Here is a 21,313-nt window from a genome sequence, read left to right on the forward strand (position 1 = left end):
GACCAAGACATTTAACACCTGAGGCAGATCCCAAATGACACCCTGACCCCCACTAGGGAAGATCTAGATCAGGAACAAGGGGACAGGCAGGGAAGAAAGATCAACATTGGGATCTTCTGCCCTGGGTGGACCCTCACCATGCCTCATAGGTTGGCTGGCCCTGGTTTTGAGCATGGGGATGACTTTATGATTTTTGCTATCTTTCTTGCTAATGCTGCTATTGTTTATTATCCTGCTGTTTAATCAGATACCAGGTATGTGGGGTACGGGGAGATTGCTACTCAGTCATCCAAACTGGGGGCTCAGGTTTTTTTGTGTGTGTATGCTTGAGCCAGATCCAGATATCAAAAGAAAATAATTGCTAGACACTGATCTAAGGGTTAAACTGAAAATGTAGCACATTTAAAGTTTCCTATATTGAACTGACTCTACTTGCTGAAAGTAAAACTAACTTGTGGCAGGACTGGGGGTGATACACCAGAATGATAGAAATAAGCTCCAAGAAGTTTGCATGGACTACAGAGTGAATCCACTGGGACTTAACAGCTACTAGAAGTATTATGTGCTAATCCTTCAAATATTGAAAAGGAGCATAGCAGGCATTATTTCAAAAGCGACACCTGAAGCAAATCCATATGTTGAGGAAGAAAATACATAATGCAGTGTTTCTTCAAAGGGATGAGTCCTCCAAGACAGATTCTCTATCAAGCTTCTCAGTAAATGATTGGTGGGTTATATTTAGCCATCTCACAAATAATAAGGGAACAGAGGTTATGTTAGTCACAGCATTATGATGCCATGTGCGAGGAAGCATAAGCCATTCAAATGACTTCACGATTACCATTGTGTGAACCAGGAGAGCAGGACTTCACTTGCTTGCTCCACTTATACTGTCAAACCCCATGGCAGCCTCTCCCCAGTGGCATTTGTGCATTTGGAAGGATGTCTGCAGCCTGCCCTATGAGAGAATGCTGGTCCCATGAGCTGGATTTTTCAGATGTGATGGTGGGCAAAGAGTAAGCAAGTGCTCCTGACTTAGAGGATCGTAGGTGAATGCTCAAATAGGGCTTAGGTTACAGGACTACTGGGAAGAAACCTACAATGGTTGATCACACCTTTAAGAAAATATGTAAAATTCAGCTATTACCCAGATCTGTCTCCATCATTAGGTCGAACACACTGGCGCTGTGAAGGGTTGTTCCAGCACAGGCATGGCCAAACTTGGCCCTCCAGCTGTTTTGGGACTACGATTTCCATCATCCCTGACCACTGGTCCTGTTAGCTAGGGATGATGGGAGTTGTAGTCCCAAAACAGCTGGAGGGCCAAGTTTGGCCATGCCTGTTCTATTTTTTTTTAAATATGATATTTATTGAAAATTTTTGAAATTACAAAGAAAAAACAAAGCAGAAAAAAATATAGAAAAAACAAAGAAAAAACAAACCACCTCAAACAATACAAATTCAAAAAACAAAAATACACCGCAAACAAACAAAAATAAATCCATCATTCTCAAATCCTCAACTCTCATTACCTTCTTTCTTTGACCTCCTCCTCCTCCCTTTTTTTGTATCCTGGTTAATAATTATGCAGCAAATCCTTTCCATATTTCATAGTATTCTGTCATTACGTTACCTTAATCTATTTTCATCTTATCTTATAGAGAACCTTAAAAACTTAAAACTTCAATCTTATTTTAACCGACTTCTCACAACCATAATATTCTTACCTAATTCTTTAAACATTTTTACTAGAGCCAAATAATTTCGTTCCAACATTTTTCTAACATTCATCAATTTTATAAAACAATCCTGATAATAAAAAGAGAAATAAAAACAATCCAATCTTCATCCAGCGTCCCTTCCTCCTGGTCCCGGGTTTTGTCAGTCCTTTTTATCCCATCGATCTAGCGCATTAACCTGGCAACCTTATATCCGAGGCCCTTAAATCTCTTCCATGTCCCTTCCACAGCTCTTCTTCATATTCTCCTTTCACTCATGGGAACTCCAGCTTGGTGATGTTTTTGACCCTTTTCAACAAATCAGCCCCTTTTCCATAGTCCAGACTCAACTCCATATGGTATTTAAGAAGATGTTTCAGAATCCCTCTGAAATTGAGAGCCCCCACAGCTCCAAACATCTCACGGCCCATTGCCAGACTCGGGAAGTCCAAACATCCTTGCATAGGGGGGTCTATCCAACCCCCCATTTCCAGACCAGTCCAAACTTTATCTTTCCAAATCTGGCTTTTTCCAAGTTCATTTGTCAAATCCAAAAGCTCTTGTTCCTGCAAGGCCGCAGCTCCCTCCATCTCTGGCGCCCAAGATTCAGCAACATCATCTTCTCTCATCTGCTCTGTCAGGACACACTCCTGATCTAATTCCTGGGTGGGCTCCACATAGTTTCCCACTGCCTGTTCAAAAATTCTGGCCGCATTAGTCATCAAATCCATCTTCTCAACTGTTCCAGTAGGGCACTTGTTTTACAGAGAGCACACAACAGAGCCTCTGAATACATTGTCCTACAAGGTCACAAGTCCATTCCCACGATTGTAATCTGAGACAGCTGCAAGCTCCCTGGAATTAGTTACACAGTCTCCCTCTAGGGGGAGAACTTCTATTTGTTCTTGCAACAAAGTATCCTTTTTGCGATATTTTGTCGATATTTGTTCCTTTAAAGTGCAAAAGGAAACAATGGAATCACTATGTTTCTCTTCCTTTAACTATCTGTCAAAAACGTTTGTCTCTGGTCAAGGAGCTTCAAAACGTCAGTCCTGACACCCCGCTCCAGGATCAGGACGGTGGAAAGTTACTTTACTTTAAACTCACTTCTGCAGGTTTAAACAGTCCAAAAAAGATCCCCCTTCTTCTCCTGCTGCCGAAGGGGGGTTCAACAATTTTAAATGATGAAAGCCAATCCTTTAGAAGCGATTTTCTGAGCTCTAGTTTACGTTGTCTTTGCTTTACTCTGTCTACAAAGAAACGGAAGGCTGACTTCCTGTTTAGACCTTCCCGTTTCAGTACCAAATTAAAGTAAATTTTTAAGTCCAATTCCTTTCTTCTCGCAAATCCTTATTTAAAATCCGATTGTTCAAAGTTTAAGTACTCACGGGTGCTTATTTTAGAAGCCAAATTGTCCCAGGAAAAAGGCAGCGCTCTCCGGCAACGGCTGTGCGGCTTCGCTCCACGGAAATAGCAGTTGACTCACAGCACCGTGCCACTTCCCCCTCTTCACTTCAGAGCCCATTAGTGGATTCCTTTGCGGGTTGGGGGGGCGCTAAGGGTGCCCGTCAAGTCCCATGTTCACAGGCTTCATCCGCCTGTGATTTTTAGCTGGGTCCCCGCTTCGCCGTAGCGGAAAAGACCCGTTTCACGCAGAGCTAGTCCCTCCAGTTCAGAGGGAGTCCGCCATTGCCGATGGCGCCACCCCGGAAGTCTGGCCATGCTTGTTCTAGCAGCACACAGTGATTGCTCTTTGCATGCATGCATGTGTGCAGGCTTGTAGGTGATTGGCCATCAGAAACAGGCTGAAAATGGACTCTAGAGATGAAGTGAATGATAGATGGAGGAGGAGGCAAAGAGAGTATGGCTGTTGGTTGAGAGGGTAGCAGGTGATATTAGTGATAAATAGTAGGCATTAGTCAATACTTTGATTTCAACAGGTGCACTTCCGTTAAAATCAGTGGGACTTTAAAGTGCTTAATTCAGAAGAGTTGCACTCAGACTTAGTGAATAAACTGTAAGTGGCAGAAGGCAGTTGCCTTTGGATAAGTACATGAAACGGAAAGCTTGTATAACATGGTACAGTGGTGCCTCGCAAGACGAAATTAATTCGTTCCGCAAGTTTTTTCTTCTTGCGAGTTTTTCGTCTTGCGATGCACGGTTTCCCATAGGAATGCATTGAAAATCAATTAATGCGTTCCTAGGGAAACCGACTTCAGACCAGGTCCGGGGACAGTCTGTCCCCCGACCTCTTCTGAAGGCTGGGGGGGGGGACAAGGGCTTTTCTTCCCACCCCCAGCATTTTAAAAAACCCTGGGACAGCGGAGGACTTCTCCGCTGTCCGGGGCGATCTTAAAATGCTGGCGGGCGGCATTTTAAAATCGCCCCGGGACAGCGGAGGACTTCTCCGCTGTCGGGGCGATTTAAAAGCCCCTGGGAAGGCAGGCAGGGGGGACAAAGACTTTTGCCCCCCGCCAGCCTTCAGAAGAGGTCCTGGACCTCTTCTGAAGGCTGGCGGGGGCGAAAGTCTTTGCTCCCCCCGCCTGCCTTCAAAAGCTGTCCGGCCCAGGCTTCCCGGACCTTTCCGCCAGCAGCGGCAGCGCTGCCGCTGCTGGCGGAGACTTGCCGGCATGCCGAAGCCTGCGCGCAGCGCGCCCAGGCTTCGCGGACCTCTCCGCCAGCAGCGGCAGCGCTGCCACTGCTGGCGGAGACTTGCCGGCATGCCGAAGCTGCCGCTGCTGGCGGAGACTTGCCGGCATGCCGAAGCCTGCGCGCATTGACATCAGCGCGCCCAGGCTTCGCGGACCTCTCCGCCAGCAGCGGCAGCGCTGCCGCTGCTGGCAGAGACTTGCCGGCATGCCGAAGCCTGCGCGCAGCGCGCCCAGGCTTCGCGGACCTCTCCGCCAGCAGCGGCAGCGCTGCCGCTGCTGGCGGAGACTTGCCGGCATGCCGAAGCCTGCGCACAGCGCGCCCAGGCTTCGCGGACCTCTCCGCCAGCAGCGGCAGCGCTGCCGCTGCTGGCGGAGACTTGCCGGCATGCCGAAGCCTGCGCGCATTGACATCAGCGCGCCCAGGCTTCGCGGACCTCTCCGCCAGCAGCGGCAGCGCTGCCGCTGCTGGCGGAGACTTGCCGGCATGCAGAAGCCTGCACACGCTGACATCAGCGCGCCCAGGCTTCGCGGATCTCTCCTGCCTTTAAAAGCCGTCCGGGATAGCAGGAAGCGCTTCCCTGCTATCCCGGACTGCTTTTAAAATGCTGGCGCTGGGGAGCAAAGCCTTTCGGCCCCCGCCAGCCTTCCTGGACCTCTTCCGAAGGCCGGTGGGGGGGGGGGAAAGGCTTTGCTCCCCACCGCTAGCATTTAAAAGAGGTCCCCGGAGATTTCCCTATGGGCTTTCGTCTTGCGAAACAAGCCCATAGGGAAATTCGTTTTGCGAAGCGCCTCCAAAACGGAAAACCCTTTCGTCTAGCGGGTTTTCCGTCTTGCGAGGCGTTCGTCTTGCAGGGTACCACTGTAGATTAATCTGGGCTTTTCAATACTTTCCCTCCCTTTATTTTCTTTTTGCTCTCGTAATGACAGCCTACCTAACGTACCTTCCCTACCAACAGCAATTTTCTATGTACAACACCTGCTTTGCGTTGGAATTCCACACACACACACACACACACACACACACACAGAGTGCAGTTTATTGAACTGCATCAGATGCCACTTTCACAAGTCCCCTGAGTGGCTTATAGCATCTCAGGGGGAGCTGCTTTCAGAGAGGAGTCTTTGAAGCTCCTTTGGTTTTTTTACTAGGTATGTCAGAAGGCATCGTTCTCCATTCCACTCCGATTTGGTTGCATGCAGTGCTGTTTTTGTTTCACTACAGTTCATCTTCTGCCAAAAAATATATTATGAGTCTTCTTGTCTGTTGTCTCAAAATTTACAGAATTAGTTAATTATCTAAAATAATAAAATAATACATAAAATAATACACAAGAGGTCTGGAATGTGGCAACACAAGAACAGGCCTTTTCTGCAGTGGCTCCCCACTTGTGGAATATTCTCCCCAAGGAGGCCTATCTGGCACCTTCATTACATATCCTTAGGTGCCAGGTGAAAATATTTCTCTATAACTAGGTCTTTGGCTGCTTAAACAATCTATGACCTTTTAAATATGTTTGTGAGATGGGGTTATTGGTTTGTTATTGCTGTTTTGTTATGTATTTTGTGTTCTCATTTTGTGTTTTTATGTTGCAAACCACCCTGTGATCTTCAGATGAAGGGCAGTATACAAATTTAATAAATAATAATAAGATAAGTCACATTTTTGTAACTAATTGCATAATTACAGTGTTATGAAGTTATGCCACACCATAGATATACAAAGAAAATGCAAGGCAAATGGGAGAAAACTCATTATGTTTCATTTGTGGACTGAAAACAATAGTAAATACCACATATATTCTGTGGATTCATTTATGTTGCAGAAGTGGAACAAATAAGCAAATATCAGCAAATTCTGCTTCCGTCAAAATTCTCTGACATCATGACTTACAACACGCCCCCTTTGGATCCTACTCTTTGATCAGAAAGAAAGGAATGAAGTGTCTCAATACTACCACAAGTGAATTGATCACAATTAGCTGTATGAGCCACCGGGAGAATGTGTGCACAAACCTTGTGAAACAAAGTTGTTTCACTCATTAACTTTATTAAAACTCAGGGGCTGAACAGTGCCTGTTTAAAGAGCTAGTCAACAACCTTGAAGATGAGTATGGTGACTTATTATATTGCTATGAAGTCTGCCCACTACCAGAGCAACTCTCCTGCTGCACAGCCTACTATGGAACTAGAGTGGCCAGATACAAAGGAGGGCAGGGCTCCTGCACCATTAATAATTGTGGAGAAGATGGAACTTCAGCACGTAAGGCTCATGAAGCTTCTTCAAAAAGGTACACCTGCTGAAATTCCTTGTTCAAAACTATCCATCAGTTCAGGAGCCCTATCCTCTTTGGCACACTACTGCAGTGGGTTTTTCAAGCTGTTTACCTGGGAGTAAGCATTACGGAACACAATGAGACTTACTCCTAAGCAAACAAGCATAGGCTTGGGTTTTAAAAAGCAATGTCAGCATCTTCTTATCTAAAATAGGTTTGATGTCAGTATCTAAGCAAAAATTTCAGGATTTATGTTCTATGCAGTTTTGTGCCTCTGTTGAAACCTATCAGCCACCTGGATAGGTCCCTGGATGACAATTTTCATCCAAGGACCTCTCCAGTGCATTCCAGTAGATAAGATTCTCATGAGGTCTGACAAAGTGGCTTGTCACAATTTTCCTAAAACGACAAGCAGAAAATACAAGCCCCTCTGGGAAGAATGTTTGTTCTGAATGAAGTTCTTCCAGTTTGATGTCGAGTTTAGCGAGGCACATGCCTACAAAAACATCCTCTAGTTTAAAATAAGGAACTTCTTTGGCAATTTTATACACACTACTAGCAACATCTGCAGACAAAACATAACCAGTCCCTGAACAAAATGGAGGGTACAAGTTTCCTGAATATTCTTCTTCACTCACATACCACTTACTTATCAGTTTTCGTATTGGATGCTCATTCTCTTTTAAAAAGCCAGTGAAGAAGCTAACCTTCTTATTTTTCTTTAGAAGAAGTTCAGTGAGATAGTAGGTATTCACAAACATATCTGAGTCTGTTTTCATCACAAAGCTGGTTTGTGGGCAGAATTTGTGAATCCATTCAAGGCCCATAATAGTCTTCAATGTTAAATTGTAGTAGGAATCTAGAAAATCCTTCTGGATAATGTCTCTGTGTTTTTTGTTCTCATCATCAATAGCACGCTGGTCAACATCAGTGAGAGTACTTCCCAGGAGAAAATAGGTCACAATACGTTTGTTGTCTATTTTTCTTTCTCTGCCCCATGTCTCACGGATAGCCATCCGGGCTTTGGATTGTTTGTGAGATGATGTCACAAGAATGACCAGGAATGGTGGATTCCGTCTGCAATTCATATGAGGCCTCCTTAAAAAACGTCCATCTCTCTTAAAGGGAAAGAATTCGTGCTTCGTCTCACAGAATATACAGATTTCGAAAGTGCACAGCTTGGCATATAAACAGAGAAAACAAACCAAAGCCATAGTGAAAACAAGCATCCTTGCAAGTCTCTTGGAAGCCATCTGAAATAAAGAAAAGGAAATGCTATGTGGATATTTCTAGCAAATCAGTGTAGTGGGGAGATTACATTCCTACAGGCACGGTAAATAGGCATTCTGTATGTCAAAGAGCTGGCCTTAAATGTGACTAGCAGCTGGAACCAACCTGTAAGAATTTTAGTAAAAACTGAACTTGAGATTTTTCTTTGGGAATAGTCTTGAAGACGTAACATTGTGCTGTGTATATGCAGCCTTGCATGTTTCCAGTCAGTAGATGGAAGGGTTGAGAGTAACAGATTACAGGATAAAATATACTTTGTGGTTTCCCACCTAAGCTGCACCCCTTCCTCCTGCACATTCACTCTCTTCTCCCTCTTTCTTGCACAAGGATACCACAAAGGTAGCTCCAATCATATAGTGTACAATTTGTAGTCATCCTTGTGAATACGTAGCAGCTGTAAGCAAACAGCCTGCTTTGCTTTATTTCTGTGTTTTATTTTTCCCCCTTAAAGCAATGCTAGTGATGTATGAATGAGACAGAATGGGTAGTGAAGCTGAGGAACTTCAGGCAGCTCCAGCTTCCAAGCTTTATAAACTGATATCCCAACCCATTTTATTTTTTAAATCCTATCATGTTGGGCTAAGCCAACTCCCTGTGCTTACACCACCACAGGTGCACCTTGCTTCCTGAGCTCTGAGGAGAGAATCACACTATCCATGGAGGCTCTTTTCTCTCTGGGCTCTGAATTCCACGCACATCCCCTGCCTGTCTCGGCTCAAGCGCCTTTCAGAGCCATTGATAATGCAGGGATGTCTTCTCCGGTCTGGACAAGAAAATTGTAGCCAGGGTGTCCACAGTCCATTTAAACTTTCTCAAAAACTCTTCTCTCTTTTAAAATCATTTCTCTTTCCACCCTATGTCCCCCTGAAGAGGGATAAAAATAGGCAACCTGAATAGTCTGGTGGGTGCAATCCCCTCGCCCAGCTGCTAATATAAAATATGACAGCTCCTTTGAAGTGCCCCCTGTCAGAGCTAGGCAGGAAGGAACTGAAAGAGAAGGGCTGTTATCTTAGTCTCGTGAACACTTGTTCAAATCTGATTGGTCAAATCTAGTGGAGCGAGCAGATCCATGGATCTCCTCCTCCACTTCAGGAAAAAGGAAATCTGCCTCCCTGTTCTCCTGGTGTTAAAGGCTCTTTGCATCCCAATGCGATTTCCCCTTATTTTTGCCTAGGAAGTTGAAAGTGTCAGAGAAGCCCCACTTGGGGGGGGGGGGGGATGAAAAGCTACTGCTTCCTGTTTCATATGATAAATTTACATAGGGAATATTTCATGCAAATAGCTTCTCACCTGAAAGTAAGCAACTTGTGGCTTTATTGCCTCAAACAGTTGGAGGCAATAAAACCCAGCAATGCTTCTGAATGCTATGGGGAGTGAAATTAGCTTGATCCAGCAAGCTCTTCTTATGTTTTTATATTGATGGCACTGTTTTTTGCTTTTTTCTTTAAACACAGCTGCCACTATCTGGTTCTAAATATTCCCTTAGTCATCTACTGAACAAAGTACTAGTTTATTTTATTCATATACTGCCTGGTTGTAAACAGAGCCTCTAAGCAATTCACAAAAACTAAAAACTGGAGTCCAGATAATCCTCCCCTGCGTGTGTTTGCAGATTTACCTTACCTTTAATGGATGCTTGAATTTCCTGAGGAGAAAGAAAGTTTTGGCTCCAAGACAGCAGCTGATAAAATCTAGAACAAGAAAAGTGTTGGTGAACTCCAAATGCAATTCTATTCCCATAAGCAAAATGAACACGTATCTCCTTAAATGTGTTGATAAACATTTCCAACAAGCAAACTTGAAAATGGGCACACATTCCCTTTACATTCTTCTTGGTCTTAACATTCCCTGCCCCCCAAAGGCAAGGCTACTTTATTTTTATTTTTTTATTTGTCATTTATTTCTTCTTCTAATAATTATAGTTTCTAATGTCAGCTTCCTTCATTATCACTATTATTATCATTAATAATAATTACTATTACCACTATTATTATTTCCAGGGTGGCAAACACATTAACAATAATATCACTAATTATATTCTAAAAGCATTTAAAAAAACACGTCTAACAACAGTTTAAAAGAAAACATTCTACCAGCCGATAATTTCAGGGTTGCCAGGATCAGGACTGCTCAACATTCCTATGCCTGGGCAAACAGAAATGTTTCCAAATTCCCTCAGAAAGTCAGTTATGCGGGATGAAGTGATTGACAGCACTAAATATTTACACATTTATCCTGTTCCTCAAAATTGTAAAATAAACCTGTTTTTGAGAAAAGTCCAGGGCCCGTCACAATCTTCTTTAGGCAAAACTCATTTTGGCAGGGGCTGAACATCTCCCCTTCCCAACTGGAAAATACTCCTTACATGTCCCATCAGCAGGGCGGCCATATTGCCAAGCAGTCTGGGCTTCCCTGTATCCAGTCCTCCCCACCCAACCAGGGCCCATTTCCACCATTAGCAAGATCAAATGCCCACCTGGGGTGGTGTGTGTATTTATATAAGTATGTATGTATGTATTTTTTAAAAAATATCAGAAGCTGATCTGTGAGATATAAGTGCCTGGTCCTTCTGTGAGAAACTCCTGGTAGCACTTTTCAAGGCTTTGTTTGGCATTGGGAGGGGGGAAGTGTACAAGTCGTAGAGATTACAAATAATAAAAGTGATGCATTTGTTGTCTTCAGAAGGGGCTTACTGGTTCATTTCTATTTTTATTTATTTTTTGGGACTTCCCTGAAGGGAGTATCGAAATACTGCAAAACTATGCCTAAGGTCCCCTGGGCATGAACAGAGTGCCTTTCTCCCAAGGGAAAGCAACATCTCTCTCTCTCTCTCTTACTCACTCAAATGAAGGGAGTGGGCAGGGGGTGCACTGACAGTTGGAAGGCAACGCCCGGAGAGCAGGAGGAGAAATGCATCTGGAGCAAACAAGATACTCAGGGTTGGCTGATAAGCGAAAGGAGTGCACTGGCAAAATGCTTTAGAAACACCCTTGAGAGAGAAAGATTGCTACCCATAGGAAACAACATAGAAATGCATAATTTTTAGCATAGCTGCAATTGGGCAGTAGAATTGCCCCCCCCCCCCCAGGTAACAGTAAGGGAAACAGTAAGGAAGTTTGTGCTTTCCCTCCCCCAGGTCTTATTATTTTCATATATTTGTTGCCCGAGGCCCAGGGCAAATGTACCCAGCTGCCCCCTGCCCAGGCCTGCTTTTGCAATCAACTATACAGGCCTCACCACCACCACTTTCTGCATTTCCCTTTTTCAAAAAAACGTTAGCAAGCATATGTACTTAAAGACTCAAGATTGTTAAGGAGCTCTCGATGCTGCGATAGTGGTTGTTATTAAAACTACTACACTCCATTTTGTCATGTTTTGCCAATGGCTGGTTTGCCTTCCAGTTAAAAAAAAAATAGCCCACATGGCCTAAATAAAGCTTCTTTATTTATTAATTAAATTTCTATCCAGCTCTTCCTCTCAAAGGAGCCCGATGCAGCCTCCTGCTCCGCAGAGCTGTGTGCAACCTCAGACGTAATGTGCTTTTGCTCCACCACAGCACCCCTGGCACAACCGTACTAAGTCAACCCTGAAACTGAGCAGGGTCTCACCTCTACCCTTTCCCGTCATCTCCGCCATTTCCTGTCTCTAGGGTGAGAATCAGCTTTATTTCTCTCACAGCAACAGGCTTAATGGCAGAATATGACCTGAAGTCTTTGCCTGTACAACCCCCAACCTGCTTGCCTTAGAAAGACAGGAAATACTTTAGAGGAAACCACAACCTTTGCAACTGAGTGGAAAGCGACAGTACTTCACAGTGCAGTCCTATACATGTTTTCTCAGAAGCAAGGCCCATTGTGTTCTGTGGGCTTACTCTCAGGAAAGAAATGCAGCCGTAAACTTCTTACAATATATAAAATTGCCTTGAATTTTTAATTAGCCTTTTGAGAGTCCAACTATACGTTACGTGCAAAAGTACCCAAAAGCCACTCTGACGGGCTGGGCTTGGAGTGAGAAGTCAGCAGGAAGCAGTTGCTTAGTTCTTTCACAACCTACCTTTTGCCTTTGTAGATGTGTTTGTAATATGGCTTCCTTTCATGGGGAAAAAATTGCGCAGCTTCTTAAGTTTAATGTTTGCAATGGGCCGTGTTTGTGCATGAGGTGTGCATGTGTTTCCAGCCCTGTGGAATGTTTCCTATGCTTACAGGCACAATGGTGTTGGAGAGGTAAGGGTGCAAAGTGCACCTTTGAACGTATATACGGAGGGATTGTTGTCTAGTTAGGCATTTCTGGGGATTTAGCAAGGTATTAAGGAGATTAGGAGTTCTGAGTTACATTTAAATCTAGTAACAATGGTTTGGGGCTATGCAAACTGCGTGGTTAGGAAGGGCTGTCTTGTGTGGTCTCTCACATGCTGCTAACAGCAGAGGTATTGATAGGGAAGATGTGGAAAAATAAAATAATGGATATAATATTAGTGAACAAAATTATGAGATATAAGCAATTAAGGGAAGGAAGGAAACAATCAGCATAGATCTTTAGACTACACTGAACACCATTCATTTTTACACAAGGATTGTACATTGTGTATTTCTGACATCCTAAGAAAATTGAGGGTCAGTTTAAAATAGGAGGAAAGCTGGTTCACTTGGATGCTCATGTGGTGCAATGGTTCAGTGTGTCTAGGAGTTAACCAGAAGATTGGTGGTTTGAGCCCACCCAGGGATGGCTGCGGGAAGGATTCCTGCATTGCAGGGGGTTGGACTAGATGACCCTTGGGACCCCTTCCATCTCTGCAATTCTATGATTCTAAGATGCACAGAGGATCAAAATTATAACTCTTTTATTAGATCCATGGCACAGAAAATACTAAGATACCTTGCCTGGCAAAGAGGAACAATTAGAGTGTATGCAAATATAAACTTTACTTTTCTTGCTCTCACTGGTAGCATGCAGAAAGAAGACAGGATTCCCTATAAACATGGTCTATTCCAACTCTATGATTCTATGATTCTATAAGAAACCCTCCACATGGCAGAGAGGGAGAGGAGGGGTAAATGTAACTGACTGACTTACCCAGGGGATCATGTAGAAAAGCTACCACTAAGCCTGCAGGAGTCTTGCAGGTTCTGGGTCTGAAATGAGAGACTTGATGGCAGGGTCGTCTTAGTGGTTTTCAAAGGGGGAGGAGAAATCTAGAAATACAACAAAGCAAAATTACTTTTATAACCTTAGCAACTGAATTTTCTGGAGAACCATTTTTAAGAGCCAATGCAGAATAGTAGTTATACGAAGCATCTACCGGTACTTATTCTGTTCAGTTAAAACAACTAACTGAACAATCTCTAAATTTGATAATGTCAGATAATTTCATTGTTAGCTATATCCCAAATCTTTACCAACCAGACATAAACAGGCAGAATATCTGTTTCTAGGACTTGGCAGCAGTCAGTAAACAAACAAAGAAAGAAACAAATATTCTTTATCTTCATCCTTCTTAACCCCTATCCAGTACAAATGTGCACCAGCCACAAATTTAGTTCAGACCCTGACTTGGCACTCTTCCTTTCACAGCTGCTGCAACTACTGTAAAAGACTGGCTTCTTTTACCAAGTTTACCAGCAGTTTGGTCTATGGCAATACAGGTTTCTGCAAAGCCCTAGTAAAAATTTAATTCCCCCACCCCCAATCTCAAAACCACACTTTTTCTGTGGTCTACACAATTGTAACTTATTTCATTTTAGAGAGACCCCTGGAGACATTTCTGTCAATCTTTCATTCCCTGGCTAATAAGCTCTCTGTACTGTTAGACAATCCAAATCCTATGCTATGGATATCCCTTTCATCCATCTCTAGGCAGAGGACTCAAGTAAAAAATTAGCATTTTACAAGTGATAGCTCGACAGTTTCACAGGATCCCTACTCCCTCCTGTTATCATGAAGACAGCCACGATACAGTTGCTAGCATATAGCCATAGTACAACATTAGTAGCTATGCCTCAGGGTAGACCTCCTGGCCTGGTAGACCTATCTGAATCAGATATGTGGTCTGAGCATACTCAGAACTGTTTCCTTGAAGTCCACACTTCACAGCTTGTAGCATATTCTGGTAACCTGGAAGGAAGCAAGGGCATATTTGCTACTTTGAGAAACTTCGCTCTTCCTGTTTAGCACTTGTGACCTTGCGTGTGAGAGAACCTCTTGGGAAAGTTACAAGGCCAAATTGATGTTTTGGCTACTAACGTTGCAACCCTGGACTTAACAGTAAACAAGTGCATTGAATTTGATAAGGATTTGATCCGGGAAGTTTATGCAGCTGGACAAGAGGAGAAAGTTGAGAACTTTGAGAGTGTGGAGAAAGAGACACATGTTGTTTTAGAGGAAAGGAAAGGAGGAGATGTGGTGTTGCAGATGACAAAGGAGAGCCAGAGTCCTGACATGATGGTTACAAAGGAAAATAAGAATTGGATGATGAAAATCTGGTCCAAATTGGAGACTGAAGAATGGAGAGATCTCTATAAGTGGAGATCTGAAGACCTAAGGATTACAAATTTGGTTAAGGTGAAAGCTGGAGCTTTGGGGACATTTGGACCTGAAAGGAGCAAGAAACAAGATTTGGGCTCCACTTTTAAGTATGGTGGTCTGGCTGGAGGAAACATTGTCCCCATCGGGTTAGAGCATCTCCGAGATCTGGTGTTTAATATTAAGGACTATCAAAAAAACCGGCAGAGAGGAACTGAGAGACAATTAAGGGCCTCGGATGTGAGATCTCCAGGCTGATAGCAGATTAAGACTGATGGACATTTGTTGGGGATTGAAACCGGAAAAGGGGATGAGGTGGGGTTTGGGGATCCAAAGGGTGTATAATTATAATTTGTCTTTTTCTTTTTCTTTTGTTTTGTTATCCGTATGAAAAGTGGGGAATTCGTGGAAGGGAATTTGGGTCGACTTTAGAAAAAAAGGATTTAAGAATGAGTACTGAGGTATAAATTTCGAGGTTTATAAGGTAAAATTGGTTTTTTAAAATGAATTAAGTATAAAAAGGTTAAAAATTGGGGATAAGAACTTGCTGAATTTACAATTTGAATTGGAATATAAGAAGGGGAGGTGCGGGGAAGTCAGGGAAATATGTTATAGAAAATAAGGATTGTAAACTGTATATGTTTTTATTTTTTATTTTTGTTTTTTCTTTTTGGCTTTTTAAAATGGAAAATTCTTAATAAATATTTATTTTTTAAAAAAGAGAGAAAACCACGATGGTGGATACTGTTAGAATTCCTGCTTCATGATTGCAGTCATGGGATTTTTGTCTTTCACATGACAGTATATGTTTTGACTCCACAGAGTGGGAAGTGACGAAGACAGGATGTTTGTGTTACTGTGCTCCATGAAGTGGGACTATTGTCCTTTGTTCTTTTTCTCTTTGCTGTCTGATGCTAGAGAGAGAGGGAGCCATGTTGCAGTGCTCCGTGTGTGTTTATATGTCAATAAAGTAGATTAGCCAAAATGCTGAGTTGCTGAGGTCTGTTACGCAACTACACCTACTCTGCAGATCCCTAAGTGTGCCGGTGTCGGTTGGCATCGGTCGCTGTGATGTTCGGGCTGAAGAAAGCTTTTGAAGCTCCTGAATGATTGACCAGGAGGAAGAGAACATGCCAGTTGGGCATGTGTCTCTACCAGGGTCCTACTCAAGTGTAGGCTGAACTCCTGACAGATACATCTGGTTCACAGGCACTATAAAAGCAGGATGCTGGACTTGATGGTCCACTGGCCTGATCCAGCCAGCTCTTCTGGTTTCCTTATGATACTTAACTATATGTTAGACAATATGTTAGCTCCATATCAGAACTCTGAAGTGCAGGTTTCGTTTTTACACAAATGGACAGTGTAGTGGGGGAGAGGTGGTCCAGACTGGGACCTAACATGGAGGATAGACAGCTTTAAACTTTGCCTTTCCTGTGGTCCCAGTTCAGATAGGGGTGGGGGCTGCACCAGCTATTTATATAAGAAAAAAATCCTATGTGCTTCAATTGGAACTTTTATTCTTATTCAAATTGCTGACATGATGAGAAGCCCATTCTGAGTCTTAACCATAGCCAGATGCAATGAGTTAAAATCCCTACCTCAAATGCCAGGGTCCCAATTGCGATCAGGAGCTCCACGCTGGCAATTTGTGCAATAAAACCCAAACCCTGTACTTGAGGGCACAGATATGGAGCTAACATGTTGTTTGATAGGAAGACTGAACAGGTTCACGGGTCACCTGGGCACCGTCTTCCCTGCTATGGTGAGATGTCTTGTATAACTGTTTAAATTATAGTAATTCATAGAATCTCGTATTGTCTGGTTTGGTCTGGAGAGAGAGAACTTGCATTGCCTTTCCTGACAATCTTTTAGAACATAAAACTGCAGGGATTTTCCATAAGGTTCTTCCCTCTGTCTATAAGAACTTGGAAGAGATGTTTGATTTCAGCATAATCAAGCCACTTTGTACATCCCTGTGGAACTAATCTCTACATATCTGGAAATAAATTGGAAGCGTCCACACGTGGACAAAGTCTGCTTTGCTATGGAGAGCCTTTTTTTTTAACCATGCCAAGCACTCCCCAAGATTGGTCATGCAAAGGAATTCTGGCACACTAAACAGCATGTGTCACTCATGATTAGATTTGCTACTTGGCATGTATGTGAGCACATGCCGAAGATGTACGTTATAGATATTATTAAGGAAAATAAACACATTTTCAAATTGGGGCTCACTTGGATCAGGGTGAATGTAGATGTGTATGAAAAGGGTTGTTTAAGAGGTCTGCAGATTTAGATCCTGATGGGAAGGCAAGGAAAACAGAATTGCCTGCAGGTGCCCCTTTTCTTCTCTCTACAATACTGTTCAACAAACTGCACCACTGGCCCAAATTCTCTCTTCCACACCACTGCTCGAGGCACAGGTGCTCTGTCCTCCAAGGCACTGAGCTGAACCCTAGTCTCAGACAATATGGAATATTTCATTTGAAAGACCCAAATTATGCCATTCATCTTCTCTAGCCGGCAGAAAGAAGTCTGCATGGTAGTCTGATTCTGCTTTCCTGATTATGGAAATCTGTTTGGAGAGCTCTCAGGAGTGAAACGATTTAGCTGAAAACCATGCACCAAAAAGAAAGAAAGACAAGGGGTTTTTTTTAGTTTCCTTACCTCCTTCTGCAATACATCTCTCCGTTTCTCTAGCCATGTTGCCTGAAAGCTCCAGTGAGTTGTTAGATCTTCCCAGGAAACGGTTTGTGTCTCCTTTCCGTTCCTATTTGATCAATGACAATCTCCATGTGTTTACTGGACTGGGAGGGGCAAACACAGCATTTGTGCAGTAAAGGGAATCCAAGCAGTAGATTTCTCTTTCTTTCTTTCTCTCCCTCCAGGTAGCAGGCAGGACGGCCACCGCAGTCTGATCGTCAGCAAAAGCCAAGTTAGGAACTGTCTGCAAATGCTCTCTCTTTGTACTCAAGGAAAAAGAAAAAAACAAAGACAAGCAATTCCAGGCACACTCAGCTGTTGCTAGAGAACACAGAAATTTTAATTATTTGAGAGACCAAATCCTTATGCCTTTCCACAGGGAAAGCAACAGCCACTAGCAGAGTAAAAGAGAACTTTGCAAAAATAGCCTCCGGGGTGTGAAAATGTCCCAGGCTTCTGGCAAGGCCAGGCAGACTTCAGTTTGTGGTACCTATATTGCTTATTTCAAGAATGCCTGGCTCCACCAACAAGAGCTAGGTGGGAAATAGCAGCTCAGATTGGCAGGCACACTCACAGAAGTAAGGGAAAGTGTCTACCTATGAGAGCGAGCTGCGTCCAAGAATTGATTTCAAAGCCACCACTGAGTTTATTATTAAACCCTTTCATACAAAATTCCACTCTCACTTTCCCCGAAGCATCCATTGTTTCAACAGCCTAGTTTTCGTTTGGGACATGTTTATTCTTACTAGTCTTGAACAATTGTGGGTCACACCAACTGCAAATCACCTAGTGATCGACCAGTAGGTCCCAGTCTACCTTTGACACCCCCCTTCCTGAGCTAGCGTGTTCTCAGACATAAAAGACATAAGGCTATGCACACATACCACACATTTAAAACATCCCCACAAAGAATCTGGGAACTGTAGTTTACCCTGCCCACTGCTGCCATTCCTGGTACCTTTAACAATCTACAGTTCCCAGGATTTGTGTTTGTGTGCTTTAAATGTGTCTTGGATGTATGCTGGGTAAGCTCATTTAGTGCTTCTTCCCCCGTCTATAATTGGAATGCACAACACTGACCAGAATAGGAATTACAGTAGTTTACAATTGCATCTCTTCCTTTTCTAGGTTGCACTGACCATATTCACACAGGTGTGCACACAGACAAGGCTCACAGCGAGCCTGGTGAGGGGAGAACCCGAACTTCCCCGGCTGAATGGGGAACCGAAATTTGTGTGTGACAAGCGGGCAGTGGAACCTTTTCCCACATGGTCTCTAAGTGCATTTGGACAGCTGTGGAGATCGATGGGCAGGGCCTCTACTGCTGAGGAGCTAATCAGAGCAGGTGCTCTGGCTACCATTTCTCCAGTGAAAATAGGGGTGTCCTAAGGAAAAGCGGGACATTCCGGGATCAAATCAGAAACCAGGATGGCTTCTGTAAATCCCTGTCCCTGGAAAACAGGGTAATTCTCTGCAAAGCCAGGTGATAACAGATGGAAAATCTACCAAGATTGGTGGAAAAATAAACATTTACTAGCAGGCTTAAACTAGACTGTGGGCTCTCCTCCCAGGCATTAAATGTCCAGGGATTATGTGTAGGGGTCAGATGGGACTACCATGAGGAATTATAAAAGATACATCAAGCCATCGATGAAAGCATTGTGTTGACTGGGTTTGATATATTGACGATAATTTCTGATTAAATCCCATAAGATTCTACATTTGTGCCCTTTTCATGCCCTTTTGACTCTACTGCCCATTTCTCTCTCCTCACGTCACGTATACAGCAGTACACAGCAGTTGCTTCACCAGGCAGGCATCCTGTGCCATAAAGATAGTGGGCAAGTTACTTTGATGTAGTTTCTTATATATAATCTTAACATGTTAATCTTGGAGCCAGGAAACAGATCTCACATGAAGGGGATAGTGATCTGGTCTTTCTGGCCATCCTTCTTATCGTGTTTATTTCTCAGCTCTGGGGTTGCCAGATGCACCCCTTTGTAGTTCTCAACTTATTTACCACCCCTTTGTAGTTCTCAACTTATTTACCCCCAAATATATGCATGCTAACTAGTGTTGTACTGTAACTTTTTCCCCACGTGGGGTTTGATGAAATGCTCAGAGGAAATATGATTGGTTCTTACGAGCACTGTGTAAAAGATTCTTTTGCTAATAAAATGGCCTGGTGAGGGGTGTGGTTTACGCACTTTCTCCGAGAGCCTTGCTGGTCAAAGCCTCGTGTCTTGTTTTTAATCAGGGTCCAATCCTTCCTTTACTTTGCGAACGCAACAATTATGTACATGTTTTACAGTGCATCAGAAATTTAGATCACAGAAATGACAATGGAAATAAGAGCAAAAAATAATCATTTTTTTTCTTCTGTGATTCCATAGAATTAGGGTTCAGCACCTCAATGGAATACAAGGGGAAAGGCTGTAATTCTCTTGAAATTAATTTGTAATTAGTTTGAAGACTGGACATTTATTATGAGGTTGATGTGAAGCTGACAAGAGAAGGGTCAGAGATCAGCTTTGCCTGAATGAAGTCTCAACTTCAGTCTCTAGCATCTCAAGTTAGGGCTGAGGGAGGCACCCGTTGAAACCCTGGCATGCTGCGGTCAGTCAGTGCAGTGCTGTCTACACCAGGGATGAGGAACCTGTCTGTGGTCTTCCGAAATATGGCTGTCTTCTTGCCAGTCCAGCCTGTATGGCCAACTGTCAGGGATGACTGGCATTTGAGTCTAGCAATGTTTGGAGGGCCCCATACCTGTTGAAGCAGCTCTCCATGCTTTCAGATAGATAGACTAATGGTGGGTTTGATATAAGGCACTTTCTTACGTTCCTGTGCTATTGTTCACTTTGCACGTGTTTTTTTTAATAAAAAATATTATTAAAGATTTCTTAGTTTACAGTGGTACCTCGGGTTAATTAATGAATTCGTTCCGGAGGTCCGTTCTTAACCTGAAACTGTTCTTAACCTGAAGCACCACTTTAGCTAATGGGGCCTCCTGCTGCTGCCGCGCCGCCAGAGCACGATTTGTGTTCTCATCCTGAAGCAAAGTTCTTAACCTGAAGCACTATTTCTGGGTTAGTGGAGTCTGTAACCTGAAGCTTATGTAACCTGAAGCGTATGTAACCCAAGGTACCACTGTACAAATATATGTGCATTATCTCCTTTAAAGTTGTCTTTTCTATAGATCAGTTTCATTTGTTGTGAGACATTAGTGTTGCATACAGTGTTAGATTAGGAAGAAAAGAGGGGAGGGGAATGGTGAGTGGGCTGGAGTCGGGTGGCCCTGCTTCTATTCTTCTACTTAGTGTATCTATGGGGTTTTGTGTCAGCATCACGTGTGGGTTCTCTTGTTATTCACTTGTTGTACAGTCATACCTCGGGTTACAGCTGCTTCCGGTTGCATTTTTGCGGGTTACGGACCGTTGAAACCCAGAAGTACCGAAACGGGTAACTTCTGGGTTTCGGCGGTCGCGCATGCGCAGAAGCACTAAACCACACTTTGTGCATGCACAGAAGTGCCAAATCGCAACCCGCTCATGCGCAGACATGGGTTGCGAATGCTCTGGGTTGCGAACGTGCATCCCGCACGGATCACGTTTGCAACCCAAGTGTCCACTGTATTTCCTTGGTGGTGAGAGAGGTTGGGGGTGGCCTAGGGTATGGTTGTTTATTTTTAATGCAACAGTCACCAGGGTATCAGACTAAGGCCTTTGCCTGAGGCAAAGGATAAAATGGTGTGTCATCCTAATTCCATCAGTCTTGGAACAAACTGGTGTGACAGTTGCACTAATCACTTGAATGAAAATATTAACAAACAATCTGCATCTGGCTAAATGAAGAAAATATACCGTAACTATTATATTGTGGCAGATCGGCACAGATTTATTTTTTATGCAAGCAAAGTTGAAATGCAGAACATAGACATCTACCAGAAGCATGAAAAACCTTTTGGGTGCTATAACCATTGTGGACTTGAATTTTGGTATTTCCTGATGAGTTGTACCAACAGATTCATGATTTTGGTTCGTTCAGTGGATTGGGGGGGGGCAGTCAATTGATTCCATATTAAATCTAAATAAGAAATGCCTGAAACAGCCCCATCCTGGAAGGTTGGAAACCAGAAACTAATAATGTGGTCAACTTT

The 21,313-nt window shown here is 43.4% G+C and overlaps 2 protein-coding genes and 1 long non-coding RNA gene across 11 annotated transcripts in view; 1 reads left to right on the plus strand and 2 right to left on the minus strand.

Annotated features, from left to right (window-relative positions):
* Nucleotides 1–7,410, minus strand: part of IGSF5 (immunoglobulin superfamily member 5) — a 43,286-nt gene extending 35,876 nt beyond the window's left edge. Inside the window, exon 1 of the mRNA XM_081198770.1 lies at nt 7,292–7,410. The gene's annotated coding sequence lies outside the window, so the exon portion shown is untranslated. The remainder of the gene's footprint in view (nt 1–7,291) is intronic.
* On the plus strand, nt 36–19,390 carry LOC308589615. 2 transcript variants are annotated; one of them, XR_014009402.1, is made up of 2 exons: nt 36–1,049; nt 17,343–19,390. It is a non-coding gene; the product is annotated as an uncharacterized lncRNA (long non-coding RNA). The 2 variants fall into 2 exon arrangements; XR_014009403.1 differs by having other exon boundaries at nt 36–1,016.
* Nucleotides 6,376–17,346, minus strand: B3GALT5 (beta-1,3-galactosyltransferase 5). Of its 8 annotated transcripts, XM_081198805.1 has the most exons (4): nt 17,122–17,346; nt 13,006–13,124; nt 9,556–9,623; nt 6,376–7,895 (listed from the first exon to the last, which is right to left on the minus strand). In XM_081198805.1, exon 4 carries the CDS (start codon nt 7,893–7,895, stop codon nt 6,930–6,932), a length of 966 nt encoding a protein of 321 aa, XP_081054931.1. In that variant the 5' UTR covers nt 9,556–9,623; nt 13,006–13,124; nt 17,122–17,346; the 3' UTR covers nt 6,376–6,929. The 8 variants fall into 8 exon arrangements, with proteins under 8 accessions (XP_081054931.1, XP_081054929.1, XP_081054930.1 ...); XM_081198803.1 differs by lacking the exons at nt 13,006–13,124; nt 17,122–17,346 and adding an exon at nt 11,986–12,885; XM_081198804.1 differs by lacking the exons at nt 13,006–13,124; nt 17,122–17,346 and adding an exon at nt 11,541–11,894.
* Nucleotides 19,391–21,313: the final 1,923 nt, after the last annotated feature.

The sequence above is a fragment of the Podarcis bocagei genome (assembly GCF_964188305.1).
Source record: "Podarcis bocagei genome assembly, chromosome: 6".
Lineage (NCBI taxonomy): Eukaryota > Metazoa > Chordata > Lepidosauria > Squamata > Lacertidae > Podarcis > Podarcis bocagei.